General features: G+C 46.6%; 1 protein-coding gene across 1 annotated transcript in view; it reads left to right on the top strand.

The window, feature by feature from the left end:
* The window catches only part of LOC144160037 (calcium-activated chloride channel regulator 1-like), a 30,579-nt gene extending 9,420 nt beyond the window's left edge, over positions 1-21,159 (top strand). The window contains exons 5-12 of the mRNA XM_077691657.1: positions 3,592-3,719; positions 6,238-6,352; positions 7,224-7,451; positions 8,295-8,573; positions 14,122-14,395; positions 15,325-15,498; positions 18,610-18,900; positions 20,476-21,159. Of these exons, the coding sequence (XP_077547783.1) occupies positions 3,592-3,719; positions 6,238-6,352; positions 7,224-7,451; positions 8,295-8,573; positions 14,122-14,395; positions 15,325-15,498; positions 18,610-18,900; positions 20,476-21,080 (2,094 nt within the window). The 3' untranslated portion in view covers positions 21,081-21,159. The remainder of the gene's footprint in view (positions 1-3,591; positions 3,720-6,237; positions 6,353-7,223; positions 7,452-8,294; positions 8,574-14,121; positions 14,396-15,324; positions 15,499-18,609; positions 18,901-20,475) is intronic.
* Positions 21,160-25,603: the final 4,444 nt, after the last annotated feature.

The following is a 25,603-nucleotide window of genomic DNA, read 5'->3' as shown; positions in this document are numbered from 1 at the left end:
CAACGTTGCCTTTACACCGGTCAGCCTGGTTTCTCGGCAAACTGGCCCCACGGTCCTCCTCCAAACTTTGACAGCAACAGACGCGGGCTCCGCATCCTCGGGACGCCACCGAATTCTTTTCGATGGCGGAAGCCAACGCAGTTTCATCACTGCAGAAGCGTCCAAGAAACTAGGGTGCGAGTTTGTAGAAGAGGAGACCTTGACTGTTGACCTCTTTAGAGGTAAAAATGAGACGAGAACCCTGCGAAAAGTACGTGTGTTCATCGCTCCCGAAAAGACAGAGAGGACGGTACAGATTGACGCGCTCGAAATTGACGCACTAGGCAACGAGCATATTCCCATACCGGACGACCAAGTCATCACGAAGATGAGAGAAATGCGCTTGGACACAAGGGGACTCAGAGCACAGCGATTCGGTGAAATCAAAATATCGATCCTGATTGGTGCGGACCACTACTGGGAGCCAGTAACCGGCAATGTAAAACCACTGACCACGAAGCTCAAAGCCGTGGAAACGTTGCTGGGCTGGACTGTACAGGGCCCACTGGCAGTAGGAGCAAATTTCACGCACTGTGCCAACGTTATCGTGCTCCGTGCGTGCGTGGGAGCCATCGAGGTGTCGAAGGTTCTGCACCGTTCGTCGCAAGTTGGAGGCATAGGCGCCAAATGCAAGAAGAAACAAAGCTGGGGCACCACCAAACTGGCTATGACACGAGTAAAAATGGCCGTCGAAGCGATGAATGAGCGACAAGAGGTTGTTTCCCCGTGGAAACCAAGCTTCGACCTAGGAAATAGCCTTGCTATTGCTACGATGCGGATCCCCAGCTCAACGGAAAAGCTAGAAAAAGGTGTCAAGCTTGTGAGAAGGTATGAAACAACGACTCGAGATCACCTGAAAAAAGGAACCAAGAAAAAACCGAACAACTCTCGTGATCCAGCACGCCCACGCACAGGTCCTCCATGGGGAAGTACGAGACATTCCGACCAAAGTGCGCAAGGGTTTCTGGGTACCAGTCGCCGACTAAAAAAGAGACGACATTGGCGATGCTTCGTCGGCCGAAGTTTTCAGCCAAGCCATATTCGCTCAAGCAAGAATTACATCCGCTCTGCAAAGACCATTCAAATGTAGCGCACCTGCGTCATCTGTCGGCGGGAGAGAGTGTTGGAACTTCTTCCTCTTCTGCGCCATAACAGACGACGCTGATCATCATCATCTTCACCAGCACGAACCGAGCGGTGGCACGCGCTCGCGCTCCACGCGGAGCAGTTCGATTCGCCTACCGGACTTCACCCCAATATTCTATGCTGAGTTTATGGCAATAGTCATAGCATTAAAAAAATTACCTCCCCAGATATTAAATGTCGTAATTGTGTCTGATTCATTATCTGTTTGCTCCTCTTTGATATCCCCTAAAAATTCTGCTCTTCTTCGCACATTTGGTTATTTATTTCCGTCCCACTTAAGAGAAATCCGCTTGATATGGGTGCCTGGGCATAAGGGTTTATATCTGAATGAAGAAGCAGACTCTTTAGCGAGGTCAGCACTAGACGGCCCTCCGTTCGACATCTGTCCATTTCCCTACAGACTGGCCGGAGCACGGATCCGTCGGCATCAACATCTGGCGAGGAGGCAGGAGGATGCCATCACCTCCCTCGATGATTACGCCCATTTGGCATATGCGTGGGACTCCCGATGTTGCGAATCTCGCCAATGCAAGGTTACTTTAACTAGCTTACGTTGTAGAGTTCCGCAGCTCAACTTCTACATGCACCGCGCTGGGCTCACCTCCTCTCGTCATTGTGCTCTTTGTGATGAACCCGAAACCCTAGAGCATTTTTTCTTACATTGCCGCGGCTTCTCTTCAATGAGAAGAAAATACCTGGTGGAGCCAATTCACCACCTTGGACTTACCCTTTCAATGCCGGTCTTACTGTCATTCGGTGCCATTTCGCTTGGGTCTCCCCACAGTAATTTGGTTACGGCCGTCCACACCTAGGTCTCAGAGACTAGGCGCTTACCCTGTTAGCCGCTCTTCTTGTACACAGACGAAATAAGAGCCTATTGCAAAATCCCGCATAGTCTTGTCTTGCAAATTCCTGCATAGTGCACACTTTCATTCTACAAATTCCTATATTTGTTGTGCAATTATTCTGATCAACAATTTTTATTTATTTATTTTTTTTTTCTTTTCTTTTTCTCCAAAATTTAGTCTCCTAAATTGGGCACATTAGCCCCAATATATCGCCCGATCCTGGCCAATCCCCCAAGTGGGTACGCGCCAAAATAAGAAAGGAACAACAACAACAACAACGATTAAAGCCCTCATTATCACCAGGCGTGCGCTCTCCGCTCTCTATCGACGGCTTGGCTGCCGGAGGACCTCGAGGTCCATTACAATGTTTCTTCTTGCAGCCTGTGTCGTTGTCCTGCTCCGGTTTCTTAATCTTCTTGTCAACCGCTGAGCAAATCTGGCCAATCTTTCTTTCAGCGGGAAACACGACTTTCACGCCTTATCAGGAACAGACTCTTTTTATGCCATTCGACAGCCAATGCACATAAGGGATTTTTTTCCACTTTCCTCCTTTCACCTGACCTAGACGGGACAGTCTGATTAGCTAGTTTAACGGCCCGTCTGAGTTTTTCGCACGTTGCGGAAATAGCACTGACAAGAAACTCTGCCTCTTTCAGCCTCTTAACCTGCGAATGAAAATTGCCGCCCATGCAGTGAACGCATGACTTTTCAAGTGCTGAACGCAAACAGGCCCAAGCTATACCATTCTCCACCAGCCGGGAGTGCCCTGAGCGATAATCCAGAAGCGGCGTGGTGGTTCTTGGGGTGTGCATCCAACAGACGTGGTTGTGCTTGAAAGATAACCGAAAATCTAGAAACTGCAGCCGTCTTTCTTGTGGCACTTCACACGTGAAGGACTGAATCTGAGGTGATAAGTCTGAGGAATTTTATTATCGTGTAGTAGCTTTCCAAATCATCCAGTTATGAGGGGTGGCTATTTGCTCGACGGATGTCGGTTAAAAACTGAAGGCATTCATGCGAGTGTAGCTCGTGCCTATGCGTGTGCGCTTGTTTCTGCATAAAGAAACGGTTTAATGCGTACCATTCTTTGACAAGGCTTGACCGGATCGACGTACGTGACCCACGTCGGTTGCTGTTTAATCATTCTACATCAAACGGTACGGATTTTGCAGGTAGTTGAATGGAAAGGAAAAGAAATCGGTGAAATTCAGCAAGCTTAGACGAACAGCGAACAGCGCTGACTTACATCACTTCCCTTTTTACAGCTTCCGCTGTGAGTGCCGGTATCACTGAAATGGAAATTTAAAAATCTGGGTCAAAGTTAGGCGAGCAGTGCATCTCAAACACACCGCGTACACGAAGTACCAGGTAGTTAGGTGAGGGCACAAACCAAGTCCTAATAAAGCTGCTTAGATATCAATTCATCCATCCACCAGTAAATTACCACACGAAATTTCGATTAATCAATTAATTAATAAGTGAGACACTGCCTATACTGAGCTTCATAGCAGACCTGTGAATAACCTTGAAATGTGTCTTGTCTTCATAATATTGAAAGGTGAGCCAGTTTTGCGATGTCAACCAAGGTAGCCGTCAGCACAATCCACTTGCCCCCAACAAGCAAAATGCTCTCTGCAAGGGAAAATCCACCTGGGAGGTAATCAGCGAGAACGCCGACTTTAAAAAGTGAGTAAACTTTGTTTTCATTTCCGTATTGTTACAGTTGTATTCATCCTTGTTGGAGAACCTATCTGAAGCTGCGAAGGTGAAGCGTCACTTTGTGCCTCACGTTGTGCTGGCTGTTTCCTATCTACAAAACAGCAGCAGCAACAGCAACAGCAACAGCAACAGCAACAGCAACAGGAGCAACAACAACAAAATCAACTATCATTTTTATCCAAGCCTCTTTCAAGCTAACGCTGAGCGTGTGGAACGATTCGTGTACGTTGTTTTTAGACGCCTACAGCCCTAAAGATACGTGTTTAAAAGGTGCGTGAGCAGGTCATTATACAGCCCTGAGTACATATACGCTTCTTCGTAGCCCTGGTGTTAGTTTACGGACTTCTTCAAATTCTGCACGTTCTGTGTTGGCGACTCAGTTGTCACAAACAATGGCTTCAATCCACGCAGTAAACCTGGCTTAAAAGCAAGGCTGTACAGGACACCCACAACAATTACCCATGCGACGTCACTTGAATTCCAACACGCGGCTCTACATAGAGTGAAATCAGACATTCTGCCTGCCGTTACCTGGGATTCGCGGGGGCAGCGTCCCAAACGCCGCCACTGTAGCCCGGCCGTGCGTTGGCAGAAAGAAAACAGAGGGGAGCGTCTTTCGAAGTTCGGGGAGAAGGGCGGCACGCGCGGCTACTGCCTCATTTTCTCTCAGCCTGCCCCTCATACTCGTTTCATGTGTCACCTCCGAAAAGCGTCCTCCCCCTCTCCAGCGGCTGAATCAAAACCAGCGTCTGTCTCACCCTCTCCACGTTTGGGCGTAGCTTAGTCGCTAAGATGACGACTTGCCTGGAAGAGGTAGAAAGCTTTGCATTGAAATATATGGCAGCAGTTAGCCCTCTTCGTTGTACTGAGATTATAGAATCGTGCGATACTAATAAGCCTTGTATAATACGCAGAGAAGTTTACTTTGCCGTTAGTAATTGGTGAAGGAGAAAATAAAAAAAAATGTAATTAAACATTTAAAACGTAGTGCGGGTTGAACGGCGGTGCCCTATATCATTTTAATTACCTTATCAAAGCACAAAGCACCGAGACAACGCCTCTGCTGAGAAAGTCTGCGCGTTGTAACAAAAGAGCCCGGGAGAGAAAGACAACGCGGTTGACTTGGACTTGAGCTGGATTTGCCACAGTGGTGAGCGGTGAACGATTCCAGTTCATAAATGGCTATAAAAGCACTTCGATATCCAGTGGCCGGTTTACCTGCATTCCGTGCTCCATGCACTTATGCAGCAAGGGCCATGTTGCAAGGCGGGAAGTTCAGCTGGGATGTTCCGGGGTGTGGGGGGAGTTGCATTTCAGTTATAATCACCCCTCGCACCCTATATCGGGGTATAAAACGAGGGTATAAAAGGGGGGGAAAACCTCCACTTCTATTACGAGAAATTGTATTTTCGCGAGTGGTTACTACTCCTGCTTCGGAAGCAGAGGGCACAATTACTGAAACTTGTGACCAGTCAAAGGTATTTTATTTGGCAAAACTGTGCCAAAGATTTCGCCACCATCAACCATCGAATCGATCTCATCAGAAGGAACTAGAGCAAAAGTATGCATCTTAAATGAGCTTTACCTCCTCTTTTGGGGGCCCATATGTCATGACAAGATAAAAAATGAGGGAAGCTCACACTAACGTGTGTGAAGGTAGCGAAGCTGTACGCAACAGTAGCGTGTTTCCTCTTTTTCGCCTCACGGCGTTTTTTAAGCGTCGCTGCTGTACGAGCGAACACAACTAGATGTTTGTGTTGCTCCATCGCAGACGGCTCTGCGCGCACGTCGCCTTCTTACATCGCGCGCACTCATCGCTGCGGCGGCACCGTCATCACCTTCGTCCGCCAGGTGGCGGCACGGTTCCCGCGCGCTTCTCTGTTCCCTCCTCGCCTACCTCTCCCCTCCATCGGGCGCTGCTACAATCCGGGCGCTTGCGGAAGGGGGTGTGGATTAACCTCTAGTTCTCAAGGTCAAAACTGGTTACCTCGCGAAGTGTGCCCGAGGTAGCGTAGTATAGCTTTTGCTACAAAAGTTTGCGGAACGGAGTTGGGGTGACTTGACGACCTCTCTGATCCGCATGACCACCGCAAAGCTAATGTGCTTGTTTATATAGAATTTAAAGTTCGTCATACCAGTGAGACTGAAATAAGAGATTCAAAGATGCCATGTAGAAGAGAAATGCGTTTAATTTCAAAGGTCGCGGTCCGTAACTATTGCTCAGCAGAGCACGTACTGTGGGAGCCTTAAACACAGTCGCCTGCTTTGCGGTAGTGGACTGTACTGTGGGAGCCTTAAACAGTGATCGCCTGCTTTGCGGTAGTGGACATAAATCACTAGCAGTATGTTCCAGCACGCAACCAGCCCTTACCGCATGCAGGAGATGCTTTTTATGTAAAAACGTAGTAGAATTTAGTCAGCAGATATGGCGGTAATTTCCAAGGCAAGCGAGCTCGCACCATCCGTTTTTATGTATCCCTAATAGGCTCCCTAGCCCGGACGCGTCAAAGCTGCTTCAAGTGACCTTCGAGGAGGTGCAGCAGAAAGACGACCTCGCTCAACGTGTCGTACTTGTCTTGGACCTCTCTGCTAGCATGGCTGTGAGTATTTTCCTTTTAACAACTATGATTCACGATTTATCGACCGTAATACGATTGTGCCCTGGATCAAAGGCCGCCAATCTCGCGAAGCTTTCGTCGGAGAGAAGCATGCTTGCCATAGAACTCGGCCGGTTGTGCAATCGAGTATTCGCAGTAGAAGCTATATCATGTCACCGGTCCCTACTATCCACTTTGCGGACGGCGACAAAAGCCATTCTAGGTTTCCTGAACAATACGAGTTCTGGAAGGACTGTAGTGCATAAAACGGGATTAGCGTGCGCGCCTGCCCTCTCTTTTATCCCCTGAACCCCACTTCCCCAGTGTAGAGTCGCAAACCAGACTGTACACCTGGATAACCTTCGGGCATTCCCCTCCGTTTTGCTCCTCCTACCTCAAAACTGCGAAATAATAACGTAGAAAGTTCCATTCGGTGTTTGTGTGACGCCAGGAACGTAATCTTTGCGACCATGTAAATCATTCCTACTCTGATATTCTAATCACCCAAAAGTTTCATGTGTGAATTTAGAATGAGAATAATTTGATCATTAAGACGTGAAAAGTTAATCGGTTTCGTTGACATAGTTCTGGTTTGGCTATACAAAGCTTTCCTTCTGAGAATTATTTCGTTCTTTAGTCCTATTTTGTTCGTTCATCTGCTCACTCACTGGCTCACTCACTCACTCACTCACTCACTCACTCACTCACTCACTCACTCACTCACTCACTCACTCACTCACTCACTCACTCACTCACTCACTCACTCACTCACTCACTCACTCACTCACTCACTCACTCACTCACTCACTCACTCACTCACTCACTCACTCACTCACTCACTCACTCACTTGTTCTCTTCATTCTCTCCTAACAGCATTACGACCGTTTAGTCTACTTGAAGGAGGCTACAACCCGCTACCTTGGGAGCATCGAAGACAGCTCGCGACGACTGGCCATCGTGACTTTCCATCATAACGCTACGGTTGCTCACCCCCTCACACCAGTGAACGTCACCACACGAAGAGGATTCTTGGATGTGATAGATAACTTTGTGGCTGACGGGTTTACCTGCATCGGCTGCGGACTTGAGAAAGCCCTCGGTGTAAGTGCGTCCCGCTCTGTCGTCTTCCCTCACAGCACATAAAAAACTAAGGTAATGGTGACCTCCCATCGTATAGCTGATAAACTTCTGCGATAAGCGCGACCAAGCAAAGGCTGCCAGAGCAACAAAAAATGCGGTGTGCTCTTTGCGATAGCATGTGACCACTCCATTTCAGGAGCCTCTACCGCTCTAGACTGTCCGGGGGCCAATGCCGACGCTCGCCCCTTGTGTCCACAAAAAAAAAATTAAAGCCGTTCCACTCATTGGGAAAGCTGTCGGAAGTGCAGAGCAGTGATTCGCTATAACGGGCTGTTATTCGCTATCCACACAATGCAATTCAAATTTCCCGCCTTCGCAGTGCTCGCGCGTCCCCTGCCTGAAACTTCGCCAGCGGAGTTCTGTTTTTTCTGTCCTTGCTTTTCCTACCGAATGTGCCGGCGTGGCACTGCCACTTTTTTTCTCTTACCATCGTAAAAACCAACCCAACGACTGTTCCTAACTAAGCGAACGCGGGTGCTGAAGGTAAATTACATAAATTTTGCCTAGCGTTGATAGCATTTTTCTTACTAAGGATATCAGGGCACTTATTTTCTCATATTAGTTTATTTACCAATGATAAAAGCCTGCTCATTTTCTCCGTAGTTCATTCTACGGGAATTTCCTAGTCAAGTACGTGTGAACTAAAGGTGACGTTCCAAAAAAAAAAAAAAAAGAAACGAACGATTAATGTTTGCTTTTACAGTAAACTACAGCCATAAAACGCTTGCACATAAAAGGGTGTTCGTCCTTTTTGCATGTATCGGGAGTTAAACACCATATATGCACTCTTTTTCCCCGGAAAAGCTTCTCAACACGTCGACCGAGACACCGGAGGGCGCCATTATCGTGGTGATGAGCGACGGTGAAGAAAACATGAAGCCGAACATCACGACCATGTTTCCGAAGGTTCTCGAAGGGAAAGCCACGATTAGCACAGTGGCGCTTGGACCCAAGGCGGACCCCAAGCTCGAGGACCTGGCCATTGCGACGCGGGGCAAGGCTTTCAGCTTTCAAGACGAGCAGGGAAACCTGGCCATAGATTTGCAGGAAGCTTTTATAGCGGCGACCACCCCCCAGGCCGACGTAGCTCGACGGACCCAAACGGTACAGACTCATTTTGGTAGACGGTAGCCTATCACGGCAGGTCGGCTCAAAACATATTTCTTTCCAGGAAACCAAAATCAGATATGACAACTACTGCTCCAGGCACCTGGCCCAAAAAACCCTAAAGCCCAACATAAAGTTACTTAAGCCGTTGTAACAGCGGCTCTTGCAACTCGAACGCCGATTAATATAGCTTTCAGATTCCCAAAAATGTATTTCCTCATCATGAGAACGCTGCTTAAAACTCTCTAGCACAGCAACCATCTACAAGCACTGGACATTAACGTGAATACACATGCCTGCATATTACACAGGTTTGATTGTTACTGTACGCCCTGGATTGGCGTGTGTAGATGCCGCGGAAGTTTTATATCACTGGTAGAATTTGACGTCTACGCTAATTATCTTTTAAATCGCATTTTCCGGGTGCTTCTCCTTGACATAAAGGAAACATACCGAGGCATTTTTAATATGCAGCCAGGCCTGTGGTTCGGAGACAACGAACAAAGTTTCCAGAAAGAATAATACTTGAAGGCCCTCGTAGAGGGTGCATAAAGGTTTAATTTGACAGAACTAGGCTAGGCTGGAAAAACTCTCTGAAGTATTGTTCGACAGCGGAAGACGTTTTTCTAACCGAGAAAACGCAAGGAGTATAAAAAAACTTTCAAATTTCGCTCTACAGTGACGTCACATGGGCAGAAGTGACTTCATACGGATCAGAACTAAAGGGAATTTTTTGTGTGTTAACAGCGAGGTAGCATTCAAACGATGCGATTAAACGGAATCCCCCCCCCCCCCTACAGGTAAACCTGGATATAACGAAGTTGACAAAAAAATTACCCCATCTTTCCGTAGGGGAACCCTGAGTAGTATGCGAAGCAGCCATGGGGTCGACTGAAGTTCCCATTAGTTTTCAGTTCGTGGTTTCCGTTGACGTTCAGCTTCGCGTACCTTCGTTGTATCAGTACCTTCTTGCCGTAGTTTGCATGAGTGAAGGACATAAGGCGCGTTCGTAGCACATGCTCCCGTCTCGGTTTGTAGCATAGTGGGAAGAGCGCCACCTACCTCCCGGTGTGGCCAGAGAGTCGTGGGATTGAAACCGGGCGCCGCCTAACTATTTCTTTTTATAGTGGACTGCGCTGACGTCTGCCCAGACACTGACGGGGCTGAAGAGACGCGCACGCACAGTAGAGTGCACACGGCGGACAAGGCAGGGGAGGGACACAGATCCGAGCATGAGATGCTCCGCATCTGAAATTCGCAATTTTTTGTTACATCCATGTTTTCGTAACATGCAGGTTTCGAGTTGAGGCTCGCGTGAATGAAGCAGAAATGAAACCAGACTGCTAGACGTCAGTGGCGGTGAACTCACTAATAAAGGATGTATTTCACAGTGTAAAACTGCGTGATTATCACCTGCGGCCTTCTCACGAGCTTAATCACTACACGACACTCCAAAGGAGCAAGGTGACTTACCTCATGCCCAAACGTAACTCAAGAAACTGTTTTCCCTACTGACACTTTTCGGTCCGTTAACACGTTACAAGGACCAAACGTATGCTGAAAGGGCGCCTTTTTTCGAACTTGAGGCTATTTTCCGCACTCAAAAGAGTTAAGAGGTTGCTAGCTTGGATATTTTACCGGGCGGCGACTTTCTTCTTTCTCGTAGGTGGAGGTGGCATTTCAAATTTCGAGGTACCTTTGAAATACAAATATGGCCGTTTTCTGGCATCAGGACCGACACTACAGGTCGGAACGGCCACGCGCAATTACACGCTGACAGGAAGGCCTAGCCCTTAATCGACACGGCACTCACACTTAGAAACGCACAGTAGTTTGCGGAGCCGACGAACTTCGCTAAATTAGGGCGTTTCTCTATCGTTTTTTTTTTCAGAAAAATGGCAAAAGGAGTGACTCACGAACGTAGCAAATTCGTTACGTCCATGTTAACCACCGCAACGCCTTCGTTACAAAGAGGTCGCAAACAAACGGGCTTCAAGGGGGGTGGCAATGGGGAACTGAAAATCTTTGTTAAATCCAGGAATTTGTTACATAGAGATTAGTTATATCCAGGTTTGCCTGTACAATCTGCCACTCGTGTATCTTAGCGATGGGTTAGTTAGGCGGCTACCAGACGCCCAAACACAAATCTGTGACGTCACAGAAAAGCGGCCGGAAAGTGGCTAGGGAATCGCCACCACTTTACATTTTTTCTTTAATAACTCCATTATTTTTTCCAAGTGGAGGTATTACTGTTGTCTGAACAGAGCCAAGTTTCTAAAGTATCAAACTTGTATTTTGTCTCCACGGCCCCTTAAGAGAAAGATGGTTAAAAAGCGAAGCTTTCTTCATGAAACCTGAGTCCAAGCAAAAGTCGAAATTCCACTCCCCCAAAGTCCAAAATACAAACTGCCATTGTCCAAAGTTCTCTCCAACTCAGCTAAAGTCCAAAGCCAAAGTCTAACCCCACTTAAAGAATGCGTTTCACGATCATCACATTAACCGTGTCTACTGCCAAAGTGTATTTTGTGCTTTACGCAAGGGACCTTAGGTGTGCGAATACCTCCCATTGTTAGGTTATGTGGAGTATGATTGTTGCACCCTTTGTCAAACCCACTGCGTAAATTTCGCTTTCTTGCACTTGTTTTTTACCTGGACGTCAGAGTTATCAGTACGCGGTAGAAAGCTTTGCTTCATAACATTTATTTGTACTTTTGAAACAGCGTATCTCCAACTTTCGTGCGCAGGAATAGGCGATACTTGACGAGAATACGGATCCTCCCATGCACTGATAGGGCCTCAATCTGATCAGGGCAAACAGCGTGAGTGTCAGGAAAACACAGAAACGGCGCACACGAGCGCTTGTGGGATAAAAGTCTTCGAGAGGTACAGAGAAAGCGATTTCACGATCGCATGTAAGCGATACCCTCAGGATAATAGAACTGCGCAAAGTATCCGTACAAGCAGAGTAGCTGTTTCAAACCATTGGGAATACACGTTGCAAACAATCCACCTTAAGTCGGTGGTGATAAATTAGGTGTTGCAAAAGGGCCGGCAATTTCTCCTAGTAAGTTTTGTCAGGCGACAGTGCCCGGTAGTAGTCGGGCAAATGTGTTTGATTGGAGATTTTGGAGCATTTTGAACAACCCAAGGAGCTATAGACCAATAGGACGTAGCTAAGACACACACTAGCTGAAGGATTACAAGCAGTTTCTTGTGAAAAAAAAGGATCAGTACCCGCGTCGGTACTTGTTGACTCAATGTCTTGAGGGTTGACGGAGTAATGTTTGAAAATAATGGTTCACTGGTAGTCATGTATCTAAACGGAACTTCTAGGGAAGTTCTCATTGGCTACATCCGGCTACATTGGCTACATCTTAGCGATGGGTTATTGAGGCGCCGTATAACAGACATATTCACTGACGAAGGCACATCCCATAAGCCGTTCCCAAATGATTACATACATAGGAATGGGTAATTTTTTGTCGGCACAGTTGATGGAAACTCTCCAAACGTTCACGAACAAGTTTGAGAAGGCATTTCAAGTGGATAGCGAAGTCGGAAACAATACGGTGGTGTACGTGAAGTGGAACGGCCATGACAACATCGGCATCGAAGCATGGCTGGTCAACCCCAGCGGTCGGAGGTGTCAACGTTGCACCACAAACGTCCAAGCAGGCAGTGCGACCATATCAATACCCGAAACGGCGAAGGTAACGTTCAAGGCTCCTACTGCTCTCGAGTGTTCGCTGCAGTTTAGTACTGATATTTTTTTGTTAATAAAAGCGTCGCATGGTTTAACGCCTGCCCCACTGCGGAGCAAGAGTTCCTGTTGGTTGCGACTGTGTCAGAAGCTTATGGGGTTTGTTTAGTGGTCTCTGATCACGTCAAAAGAGTGTAAAACGTAATGAAAACCTGTAATGGGAACGCGTTAGTTTTTTAAGGTTTCACCCCTTTTTTCAATGCACTGCGGGTCCTTCTGCAGCAAGGCAAGTTCTGAGGGAAGGTTTACGCTGCGCCTTCATGGATAAAAACTTTCTAGGGAAATTAAGAAAATGATGCTGTAAAAAAAACCGGTTTTAAGTTATGACGTCAGCCATCGCACCCCCTTCACTATGCCGTATAAAAACTTTCTTGGGAAATTAAGAAAGTGCTGCTGTAAACAAAAGTTCTAAGTGATGACGTCAGCCATCGCACTCTCTTCACTTTGCCGTATAAAACGTTTGTAGGGAAATTAAGTGCTGCTGTAATAAACAGGTTCTAAGTGATGACGTCAGCCATCACACTCCCTTCACTACGCCGTATAAAAATTTTCTAGGGAAATTAAGAAAGTGCTGCTGTAAAAAACAGGTTCTAAGTGATGACGTCAGCCATCGCACTCCCTTTTCTATGCCGTTTAAAAACTTTCTAGGGCAATTAAGAAAGTGCTGCTGTAAAAAAAACAGGTTCTAAGTGATGACGTCCGCCATCGCACTCCTTTCACTATGCCGTGATGGTGAAAAACCAGAAACGACAATAATTTGACGCTTTTTGGTATTATTACTCGGGTAATTGCATTGAATGTTCGTCCAATTAAACATCCTATCCTCACGTTATTTGAAATGGCGGTAGCCCACGCCCGGGGTTCGAGGCAGGGAAATACCTTCTGCGAAACACTAAAAAAACGTTTTCTGCCAATGCTAATTCTGCTCACTTTTTACTTTTCGTCCATTCTGTTTTCATTTAAAACAATGGTAATGGCATCAAACACGTTCACTGGATCTCAAAAACTTGCTTCATTGGTATAGTTCCTATAAAGATTGCGCTTCAACGCGGCGTGAGGACTTAGCTTGTCGAAACGCCAATATTTTAGGTGCAGAGCACCTTAGGACCGCACAATGTCCGTCCGTGTCCGTGCGCATAGGATTTTATAATCGCAAGCAATCACGCAGGCACCGGCAGGATTCGAGCCTGTGCCTTGTAGACCAGACAGAGTTAGTGGCAGTCATCTTACCCATTGGGCTACGACCGTGAGTTAGTACCCGAGAGTCAAATGGCTTACTTCCTCGCCTGTAGCGGTGCGGAGTACCTTTCGACTCCCCGTACTCCGCAACCTCGCCATCATCCACGGAGTGGAAATGCTCCTATTTTTTTTATCTGGTGCTCGACGCCTTTCTTCGCCGCCTCAGCGCCAATTAATATGGAAGTTTGCACAATGCTGCAATGTGCTCGTGAACGCTTGTTGCAAAAGATTGTGTTGTTGTGCAAGTAGATTTAAAGACGACTCAGTACAAACAATTGAGAGTCAGAGTTTGTCCTGTGTTTTTTTGCAAGCTTTTGTCATCTTTCCGCAACATATATATTTGTTTTGTTGATGCTTGTCGCGCTATTTCCTTTCCGTGAAGTTCACATCGATCATGCAAGTACTTTCCTAACCAGAAGTCCTCTGTTTGCCGTTTAAATGGTGGAACCACCCTTCAGCCCTAATTAAAAGAAAAACATAGCCTATGTCAAGGCACTAAAGACCAAATTTATGCCTATCTCATAGGTAGGAGCTTGGACAGTACATCTATTAAGTAACACCTCGACCGAAGTCGACGTGAGTGTACAAGTGAAGTCCCAGATGAGGACAAGGATTGACGATCCCATTCGTGTGGCCTGCAAGCTGGGGAAACTGCTCGTTGGCCGACCGGACGAAGCTGTCGTCTACGCCAAAGTCTCCAAGGGAAAGAAAGTAGTCTTGGATGCCGCTGTGTACGCGGAGGTAATTGGGCCAAATCCGCCATCCAAAACAATAGTTCAGCTGTACGACGATGGACAAGGTATGGATTTCGGTTGAGTGTCTCCGTACAGTTCACCGTTAACAACCTAGAGCTACGACGGTTTAGCTCTTCGGAGGCATTCTCGCAAGGCGTGACAAATATAACACTATACAAAAAGTCGGTTTCCCAGTAAAAATGCCGAAACACTAATCATGTTTCGGAACAGCGCTGAAAAAAACTGGCTACGCGAGTGAAGTTACTAGCTGCGTGAAAAACGGGCACACGGAACAACATTTATACGTTATTTTGCGTGTTTGAAGCTGCACATCTTGGAGTGTTACATGGCTTACATATCCCCCAGGCAATGTCGAACTGCTTATTAGACCGATAAAAATTGTGATAAAAATATCTTCTGAAAAAAGTAAACGTTTTATGTAGGGGAATGTCGAACGGCTTATTCTACTGGTAAAAATTGCGATAAAAATTTGTTTCGAAACAAATAAACGTTATACCAGTGGCTGAGGAAAGGTTTAGCGTAATTTTTAAACAATAACGATGATAATTTGAAGGTGCGGTAGTCTTTGTGGCCATAGGCTTCTAAGAATATGCTTGGGCTGCAACCCCTTTATCAGATAATACGCCTGCCTTAAAGTTCGTACGTTGAGTACGTTACGGCTGCTCTGCAATGCTGACAGGAAAAGTAAAGAAAAAGAGCAGTTGATGCAAATGGAAGTAATTTGGTTTGCGAAATTCAGAAATTATTTATTCCGAATTGGGAGGGCTGGTCAACACATGCGTGTTTGTGAGTTAAAATATTGAATGGCCAAACATTCTCATCCAGAATCTAGTCTTTCTTGAAAGTAAGTAACCATTTTGGTCAACTGTGGTTCAACGAAAGTTCTTTAATGCGTCTTTATGATATTTTTGCCGATGTCACTGCACTGCAGTAACGTTTTCGATCTCACACAACTATTACAACTTGTGACCAGCTCCTGACAACCACGCCAACGACGGAACGTACAGCGGGTACTTTACGAAGTTTACCGGCAAAGGGAGGTACGCCGTCACAGCTCACGTGACCAACCAGAAATGGACTCGATTTGTTGATCCAACACCAGGCCATGGAAGCTGCTTCAGTGAAGCCATGTCTGCACCAACCGCGGGTGAGTCTTGGGCAAGTAAGAGCGGTTACGTTGCATAAAATGATGAATCTTGCTCTTTTAGCATGGTAGTAAATACACACTCTCTGGTTTCGCGTCTGTAAAACGCCGTTTTACAGATGCCTGAAATTTAGCTAAACGCCACTTGCTCTGCTCAACAAAGCCAACGTACTGCCTTTAGGTTGAAGTGTCAATCTCGGAAAAAATATTATAGCCGAATTTGGGCAATTCAATGATTTCATAACCCCTGCGAAATGAAGAAAAAAACGGAGGTTTTCAAAAGTGGTTTATGTTTTCGTCTTATTTACGATTTTTTCGTGGCTGGGGGAAAAACTGAACGGTTTCTTTAACGTTGAAGAATTCGCGTGAATTTTGTCACGATGTTCCTTTAAGTAGGTTTCGGCACTCCCATGCCTACGTAATCTAAGAAGAAACCAAAGTACGTGGTTTTTAAATATTTACATTTGCCTTAGTGGTTTCGTGATTTTACCATTGATAGGGCATAAATTGCTAATAAAAACACCAGAGCCTTTTTGCAATGATGTACAATACCACGCCCACCTTTACCTGAATAAACAAAGCGCATTGAACCATTAATTGCCAACCCGTCGTTGAAATTACGACTGACAGGCGAGATGAAGATATAATAGATTTACAGAAACCAACAACACGACCCCCCCCCCCCCCCTCGGTAGCACTTTACTCTGTAAGAAGTACCGTCTTCACTACAGTGCTCCAGAATGACAAATCTAAGTGGCCTAAGGTACAAATTCGGTGAATGACATGGCCGAGTACTCAAGTTGAGTGAAACAGGGCATCTGCGTTGGGACATTGCGCAATGAAACACGCCATTCATGACTTGTGTGTTATGCCTATACACATGAAATTTTCTTAGTCAAATCATGTATAGGCCTTGGTCAGTCGCCGTATCGGCAAACACTTGGTCACTTCCATTGGTCATTCTATAACGCCATGGTGAAGACGACCTACGGGGACTGCTTAGACTGCACCGCTGACTGCCTTGGTCTTGCCGGGACGTAATGTTAGGTAGCGTGACTGACGTATCAGTCAGAAGCCTTTGCACCGACCAGCGACATTATCCTTAAACACTACCTTTTCTTCGCTGCAGCGCCGATGTCTAAGGCAGTACACCAATGTCATTACATACACGGAAGAGACACAATTATATCGCGTTTTTTGTTAGTTCTCGGATGAAGATTGAGCTCGAATGTTTGAACTTCACCCTCGCTTAAAATCTAGGAGTAGTAGGAAAGGTTTGTTGGAGCCAAAGGAAAGTGGAAGAGGGTAGTGGGTGAAGCGTCCTATAGTCCAGGATGCCACTTCACCGGGCCGACTCAATGCAAGTAAATAATTGTGGTCGGGCTTGCGTTCACTATGTAATTGAAGAATTGCGCTGTTTCTTTCACAGGAGCCAAAGTGTGAACTTTTTTGCAGAACGTTAGCAATATTTGGGATACATCTGTGCTGCCGTACAATTTGTGAAATAGCGAGAATTGATTAGTTTAGTTTTGACACTAATTACGAAGAGTACGGGCGTCTGGCAGAAATCACCAATTCAGCTACACGATTTTCCATAGAAAAAAAGATGATTCATCGCGTAAACATCTTTTGTTCTCCCCCAGTGGTGTTTTTCACACCCAAAGCTGCATTGTGTGGGTGTTCAACTGAGAAGTGCTTGCGAACAGAACAGCACCGACCCCGACGGTCCTTTTGCAGGCCTCCATCTCTCTACACGAATATCCCCCCACCCCCGAAACTGACATTAATCTAGTATTGTGCGCTGTCGTCCCGTTCCCAGACGCATCTTCTATTAAATAAAGTACATAAAGGTAGCGGGTTAACTTCTGAGACATGCCCTCAGCCTCCCGATAGCACGGTCTGAGCAAATGGCTCATAGATTATGAGTTAACAGTGGCAGCAGGTGCCTTCCTCCAAAGAGAAATTAGGTTTGCTGTTCTTGTTATAGCGTCTCTAATGCTTATCTTACTGATTTGAATTTATCTGCGAACTAACCGAAACTGATCACGAAAAAAAGCTCTGTCTCGCCTATTTTATGGTTGTTGCTTCGTGACCTGAAATAACCTGAACTATTGGAGGTATACTTTTGTAGCATCACTAGAGTAGGCGTGTGCGTTTCTTGGGCTACAAAAACATACATCTTTAAGGTAGCACTCAATGTGGGCATTGACGGCGCAAGTAATGATCCATATTTTAATTAGGGCGTCCCTTTTGCCTGACGTCAGGAAAGTAGTCGGCTCCGTGTGGTTCTTCTAGTTCTGGGACCACATTATCTGTGTACAGTTCTTGCAGTGTTTGTTATTGGGCGTTCGCGTTTATGACCGCCAATACATCATGAGACACAAGAACGGGGCGAGTGGGAGAGATAATAGTCTTTTATTATACTGGTGAGGTTAGCCTGGCGAAGGCACCTAGCTTGCTACACCAGGTGTATGAAAAAAAATGAAATTGATGAAGTGATGATAATGATGATGACTATGATGACGATAATGCACTTATTGAAAGAGTCCTGTTTAGAGAGTCCGATCAAGTCCTGTGCTTCGACCTATTCCCCTGGTAAACCGAGCTCAGTTATTTACCTCAATAAAATACAAAGTAAATGCAGGATATAGACCGCTCGCATATGTTTTATGAATAGGAATTTATAGGTTTATACATGTTGGTTACTTCAATAAAGTACAAAGTAAGCACAGGATATCGACCTCTCGCATTTTTTTTCTAAATTGGAGTTTCTAAATCAACATACATGCTGAAAAAGTCTCACGGTTTTGCACTGTAAGAGCAGATCCGAATAGAGATCCCATTGCCTGGATAATATTTTTGGCAGTCGAGTGGGCACTTCCGAGGACTGTGTTTGCGTACATTTGTGTACTGATAAACCCACTTGTTGACAGCCAAGCCACCTGCGCCTAAAAAATACAAACCAGGCGATAACGCTCCCTTCTTTACTTGGTTTGAGATCTTACAACCTTGAAATTTCAGGTTAGTTCCTGCGCAATCCGAAAGCTCGCTCTGCTTTTTCCTCCAATTTATGTTGCAGCAGACAACTAAGACCAGTTTGAAAAACTCCCGCAGGAACACGTCCTGGGGCTGCTTCAGAATATCCCCTGGATGACTTCATATTGAAGAATGCCAGTGTGGACTCAAGTAGCCAAACACCGAAAGGATTCTTGGAACCAGTGGAACCATTCCAAAGGACAGGATCGGGAGGAGCGTTCCAGGTGACGACGAAGATTGTGGAGTTGCAAGTTCCTCCCTCGGACATTCGGGACCTCACTGTAGTCAACGTGCGAACCGGTGCAAACGACACGCTTCTTGTACAACTCACCTGGACCTGGCCCGGAGCCCATCTGACCACTGGAAACGGTCAGTCTTAAGCTTATGGGTTGCAAAGGAGATCTGTCCTTGCGAAAGGATATGCGATGAGTGAATCTTGCGGTCACCCTTTTGTTGAAGTGTTTTAATTACCAAGTATTCTATTGTGCAAGTGAAGAATAGCCAGAACTATACATTTTTAAAAGCGGCACACTAATAAAAAAGTGTACTCTTACGAATCTTGGTACTTATGAAAACAATTGATCCCACTATTTTTCAAGCTCTCATAGAGCCAATCTTGCAGCTGTTGTTGTGACAAATGCCTGATTTTGTTGATTACCTGTCGCCTCACCGTTCACGGCTTATGGCAAGAGGAATGACATGACATTATTTGTGCAGCATACGCACGTATAGTGTGTTCAGTCCATAAAATTGTTTGGTTTTATTCGCAATACACGTTACAATGACTGAGGAGTAAATTCCTTGCCCTATGCTCCACTGCATAAATTTTGTGCAGAGTCGAGAAAGGTATGGTTGGTATAAGAAGGTACTAGGAAGACTGGGCGTGCTGAAGCAGCCACTGAGGTTAGTAGGTACGCCAAAAAAGTTTTCCAACGGTTTTCCCGCCGAGTGGTTGGTGCCACCATGAACTAGCAGATGGTTTGCTTTAGAACTATTTTCCCTTGAGCATTGTTGGCAGGGCCTCTTCACGCTTCCAACTTCTACAACATGGCACGATGTTCAGGAAATAGAATGCAGGTACTAGTTAAACTTCAGGAAGGCATTTGTGAAAATTCGTTCTAATTACACTCAAATCCCTGGGAATTAGAGTACAGGATTTTCGTAGCGGTCCTTAACGCTAAAACACCATTAGATTCTACAAATAGTGAGAAATGATGTTTGTGTTGGTTGGTATTGGACAGACATACTGTCATTGTTACTAGATGTCAACTTAACTGATAGACATGTATATATTATATATATAAATATATATATATATATATATATATATATATATATATATATATATATATATATATATGGAAATGGAAAAGTTAATTAAAAAATAATGTAACGTCACCAACGGTAAAAAATAGTCTAACCGTTCCCCCATGCCTTCTTTGGCGTTGTTGACTGCCGGCATTTTCTTTCTATATATATATAGCAGAAATTTTCACAGAGCGCGAGGAAAAAAGGTAATTAAACAGAGATACAGGTCTTCTGATTAAGACCTGTCTCAGGTCGAAACATTGGAAGTAAAGTCTGAGCGTACTTTTACTTTGTGCGAATTCCTGCAGCAACTAAGGGCTCCTCCATATATTTAGAATCGCATCCACCGGCACGTTTACGATAATTCGTGTAAGGGAAAACATTTAGTGAAGTTATTTGTGTCTATCTTTCTATGCAGCACCTGTATTCATGCTGAGCTGGACATATATTTAAGAATTTCAAAGGGGCCATTCTTGCGTTACTACTCCGAATTGTTCAGATCGACAAAACGCATTTGTAGCTACTTAAGAATATTCGTTTAAAATAACTCGAGTCACATAGTTTTACCTTTCTTTCACATTCGAAAAAACGAAGTGCACTTTCCTGTTCTAACCACCATTCATTTTTTACTTACAGCCTCCAGCATAGAGATCCGAGCCAGCAAGGACTACGGTATTTTGAAATCAAGTTTCGAGAACCAGACCAAGCTCACTGAAGCCACCGTTGTGAAGGGCGACCTCAAGCCTCTTCCAGCTGGTTCCAAACACGTGTCGACGCTCAGCCTTCCCCGCACCCTTGCCACTGCTCGGACCGACGGTGGCTGGAACTGGAACGTGTATTTAGCAGCTCGTGTAGCCAACAGCGACGGCCTCAGCTCCGACACGTCGAACATTGCGCACGCCTGTTACACACCCGCGCCGGTAACAACCACACAGGCAGCAACCACTAAAATGACCACCACAACTTCTCCTCTTACGAGTTCTGCGAGCACTACGCGACAGACTGCCTCCACATCTGCGCCGGTACCAACCTCGACAGAACTCGTCAAACCAGTGACTGCAAGGAAGAGGTCGCCGCTGGCGATTTTTCCCGTTTGGTTGTGGATTGTCATAGGGGGCGTGGGCGGTGTTTTGTTAATTAGCATCGCAGCAGTCGTTATAGTTAAAATGATCCCGCAAAAGCGTAGCACAGAGAATGTTATCGTTTACAGGGCGCCACGAACGGGAAACGCTCGTTCATAGCGGTGGGCTTGATTCCGGAGTTCAAAAAAACCGCGATCTCACATCCAGGTATGAAGTGAGGTTTACTATATTTGTTTTATGTTTAGGGCGTTGGAGTATGCTTATGCTGTGCATTTTGATGAATAAACTGTTTGTTTCGATCGTATTGGCTAAAAAACTGAGGAGATGCTGTTGTGGACATGATTTAAGCATTTAAAAAAACGCACACCAGAAAGCCGCCGGCGACGAGTGCGTGTCCTGTCGCTTTTCCAGTGTCCGCATTTTGTTAGCGCATGAACCATGACGTAACGTACTCCGCAACTATCTCAGGAGCAAGTACTTTTTAGGACGCTGTTATGTAGGACTTCTTGTTTTGACTACCTATCTCTACGATAGTGCTTGGAAGTACCTGTTGAATCTCCCGATGTGTATGTGTCACTCATTATCGTTATCACAATGTAAACACCCTCGTCATTAAATTCATCAGAGGCGTTTTGGACAGCCGCGGTCCCGGTCTCACTTCCGCTGTTGTTCCGTTACTTTTTCGTTTCTAAACCCGGGAAGATGACCGCACGCCCGGTAGGAGACCACCGATTTACCTCCCGGCGTGAAGTACGAAGAAGCCCGTTGTTCTGACCGCTGTTTTGATTGCAAATCCAAACCATCCGCTGAAGGTCGGCGCGCCTGCCCCTGACCCCCAGTGGTGACCGAGCGAATGTTTCGACGGATAAGCTTCGCGGATAGCAACGTATTCTACACGGCGCCGTTACCAGTGCTCACTGCAGTGACGGATCTTCTGGAAGCCGCAGGGACGCAGCAATGTACGAGGCGGACCAAAAAATCTTTGATCTTCTTGACCACGGGGAAGTTTAAAAGGGAATTAGTTCGACTACTTCGCGTACCGAGGAGTTAAATGCCGCGCCCTCTACCGGCTGCGCAATGCCTTGAAATCCCGAAGTCGCCCTGCGTGGGAGCCAGCACCAACGCCACGTCAGTAAAATGAATTTCTTTCGACCATTCCCCGTAATTTTCAACCACATGGCCCGGCAACCCATCGAGGCGGCCACTCTCACGCACAACGACCTTTCATGTGGTCTTACCAACGCGACAGGTTGGTAGGTTTAATGGAGAGCCACCTGAATTGCAGAGGCTTGGGAAATATATCGAGGCGACGACCGGCGACCGCAAGGACTTGTCCGACATGACCCAGCCAGAGGTTTTGACGTAACGCCCATCACGCCGAGAAAACGAAGCGAGAACGCACTGTACCGTTTTCCTCACATCACGATGTCAGCACCCTCGACTCGTTACAACGTGATGCCAAAAGCTCGTCCGAAGAACAGCTGCTGCAGTACGGCGGTATAGCCGTTCCGTTCAATGCGATATGCCACGCGGTGAAGCACTTCTTGCCCCTCCCCGAACAAGAGAACACGATACAAGCCAATCCGTCCCGTAACGTCTCTCAGTTCTTCGCAAATGAGCAAGCCAGCGTTACAGCCCAGGCTTGCTTATAGGAGGATGCGAAAGGTGAGCCTGAACGCAAGGACTTTCAGATGGGAGCTAGCACCCCTGCAGCGTCGAGCGCCGCAAACGAAAACCGTAAAAAACACCTGCCGCCGACGAGGGCGATTTAAAGACAGCAATACAAGCAGAAGACGTCGGGAAACGCGAAGTGAGGTACGTCAAAGAAAATGCAAAGACTCCGCCTTATGGGATCGAGTACATGTTCATTCCCGACTTCATGAAGGGTGAATCACTACCGGTCCTTTCTTAATACCGGCTCGCGCCAATCGTAGTACACCGGGAAGCTGCACCCAATCGCAAATATGAGTCCTATCTTCCTTTAGCTAAAAGGGCTGAGCCACCCTTTTTTATAACTTTTCGTCATTGAGAGGAGACATCAAGGCGTGGTCGAGAAGCAGAAGAACCGTATTTTGAGCTGACATCTATCAAGAAAATGCGCTCGCCAGGATAGGCAACTACAGAAAAGCAAACGCTAGGAAGGGGAAAGACTGGTTTCGAGCTTTCGCAACACCGAAAATGTGAGAGTTTTCCGACACCACCTACACTGCAATTTTTCGAAATATATGCGATTGAAAACCTTCCTGGAAGCCGGGTGAAATGTTTTGTTGTGCTTGTGCCCGCTTTATCTTGGCGATGCCAGACTCTCCTCAAACATGCTCGATGGTGCATGCACCGTTGGAGAAGAAAGAAAGCTTCCCGAAATCTTCTTCAAGATTGACATTATGGACAGAAAAATGAGTTGTTAAGATTGCTGATTCAAGCTTCGGTGTGCAGCACAACGCTTCTTCTCAAGGCCAGACGGGAACATTGCGGAGCAGGAGGGAGTTGAGTCTTCCGATGGGTATGCGCTAGCCATTACCATTATCATCATAAAAATAGCAATGTCAATAAGTTTAAAGATCTCATCGCCGTTTCGAACCGCCGTGGCTCCGGTCTCGCTTCCGTCGTTCTTCCGTTATAGTACTTCTTGCAGGGTGAGATGTGTCTCTTAACAAAAATTGGAAGCGGCACAAAACAGGCAACTACCGCCAGCAGGACACAAGGACAGGCGCTTTGGGGCTCAAACAATAAAAATTCATAAATGATTTTTATTCAACATGCTATGCTAAAACTATAAGAACACCTAATCCTTTCTGATTATGTAATGAACCAGAAAGCATTACCGTGTAAATGAGTGCTCGTTCCTACCCATTCTGTGACGGTGCAACGGGAAGCCGCCACACCGCCGCTAGAGTGTGCGGCTATGCGCCCTTTAGATCTCGCTGGCGCGCTGGTGACTTTTGTGCCGCCAAATCAGGCAGTGCAGGAAGGTCTGTATTATATGCCTGAGGCATCCACTATAAAATGCGCTGTAGCCAATGAGCGCGCTCCTTTTTGCTGACCATTTATGATTCGCGCGCTTGTGAATGCGTTACAGCAGAGGAATTTATGGCCCGATTTTCGGCGGTACCAGCTTTTTCGCTGAATGAGATACCTAATGCTGACGCTTTATTACGGCCAACCAGGCTGCTTTGTATGTCTTGGATTTGATTTCGGTGATAACAGAAGGATCCTCCCGCTCCACTCATCTTTATGTCGTTTGCCTCGAAAAATTTGTTTTTATCTCCATTCTGCAAATAAGGTTAGTTTCATTTTATTAAGTGGCATACGCTATCCTTGTCTGGAACGGTCACCGACATTTGTGGAATTATTAGGGCATAGGTGGATAAATTACATATGTTCCTGTATCCTCATGTCTTGACCTACGTATGCATCCATGCATGCATGCATGCATGCATGCACCTACGTACAGGTGCCGTCATAAGTAATTGGAGCACGGGAGTTGTGGCCTAACTGTATCGGAGCGCCGTGTAGCTGCACCGGAGGTAAATGAAAGGGCGTGAACACGCATGCGCACCTGCCTAAGGCGATAGCCCATCTATACCTCTCAAACCACTTTTTAAATTTGGCTTCGAACATTGCTCGCAGCATAGTGCCCTCGGCGACGGCGCTGATAGCAGAGACGATTCTGGCCGCGTCTCAGGCGCACTTCCAGCTGCCGGAGACGCAGCGCGCTGTCACAGAAATTTGTAGCGAGTTTTAGACGCGATGCTGAGGGCATCGCTTGTCGGCGGCCCGTTCCTTCCTGCGTGCGTCCGTCGTCGTCGTCGTCGGCGTCGTCAGCATCCGCACTCTCCTCCGCTCACCCCTCTCCTCTCCGATAGCGAACACTCTTTCGCGAGGGGCCTTTGATTGGATTCGATTGGATTGGCTTGGTTTGTATTGTATTGTATTGGATTGGATTAAAGGGATTGTGTTGGATTGTGTTGCGTCATAGCCGCGGCAGACGCACTGGTGCCGGCGCGTGCCCAGGTGAGAGCGAACCGTCTCTCTCCACATCTGCGGGTGTGCGGCCCAGCGCGCTCTCACTCCGCCAATGGGCGGGGCTCCGCGCGGTGCTGCGCATGTGCAGTACTCTCTCTCTCCGCGGTCTCCTCTCCTTCGGGCGCGCTGCGCATATAACCGGTGGGCCGCTCTCCGGCGGCCTTTCGGTCGACGGTTGCTCTCCGCTTGCGCTTGAAACCCCCTCAGCGTCGCATCACACCAGGGTTCCCGCGAGGGGAGGTGGGCGTAATTTTTTTCGTTCAAATATTTTTACGTGTGTACCCTATTAGCGCCATCGCCGAGACCAGTATGCTGTGAACAATGCTTGAAGCCAGGTTAGCAAAAGGGGTTTGAGAAGTATAGATGGGCAATCGCCGTCGACAGGCGCGCATGCGTGTTCTCGCATTTTCATTGACCGCCGGTGCAGCTACACGGCGCTCCGATACAGTTCGACCACAGCTTCCGTGCTCCAGTTACTTATGACGGCACCTGTATGTATGTATGTATGTATGTATGTATGTATGTATGTATCAACGTATGTATGTATGTATATATGTAAGCATGTATGTGCGTATCTATCTATCCCCGAGGCACCCTGATTACAGGCCCGAATCGTTTTATGCATTCCCAACTATGTTATATTCACTTTTTTACAG

This window comes from Haemaphysalis longicornis, unplaced genomic scaffold, assembly GCF_048455015.1.
Source record: "Haemaphysalis longicornis isolate Haplotype H1 unplaced genomic scaffold, Haemaphysalis longicornis Haplotype H1 scaffold_10, whole genome shotgun sequence".
Lineage (NCBI taxonomy): Eukaryota > Metazoa > Arthropoda > Arachnida > Ixodida > Ixodidae > Haemaphysalis > Haemaphysalis longicornis.
Note: the sequence above shows the minus strand (reverse complement) of the source record. Positions and strands in the feature narration are given on the sequence as shown.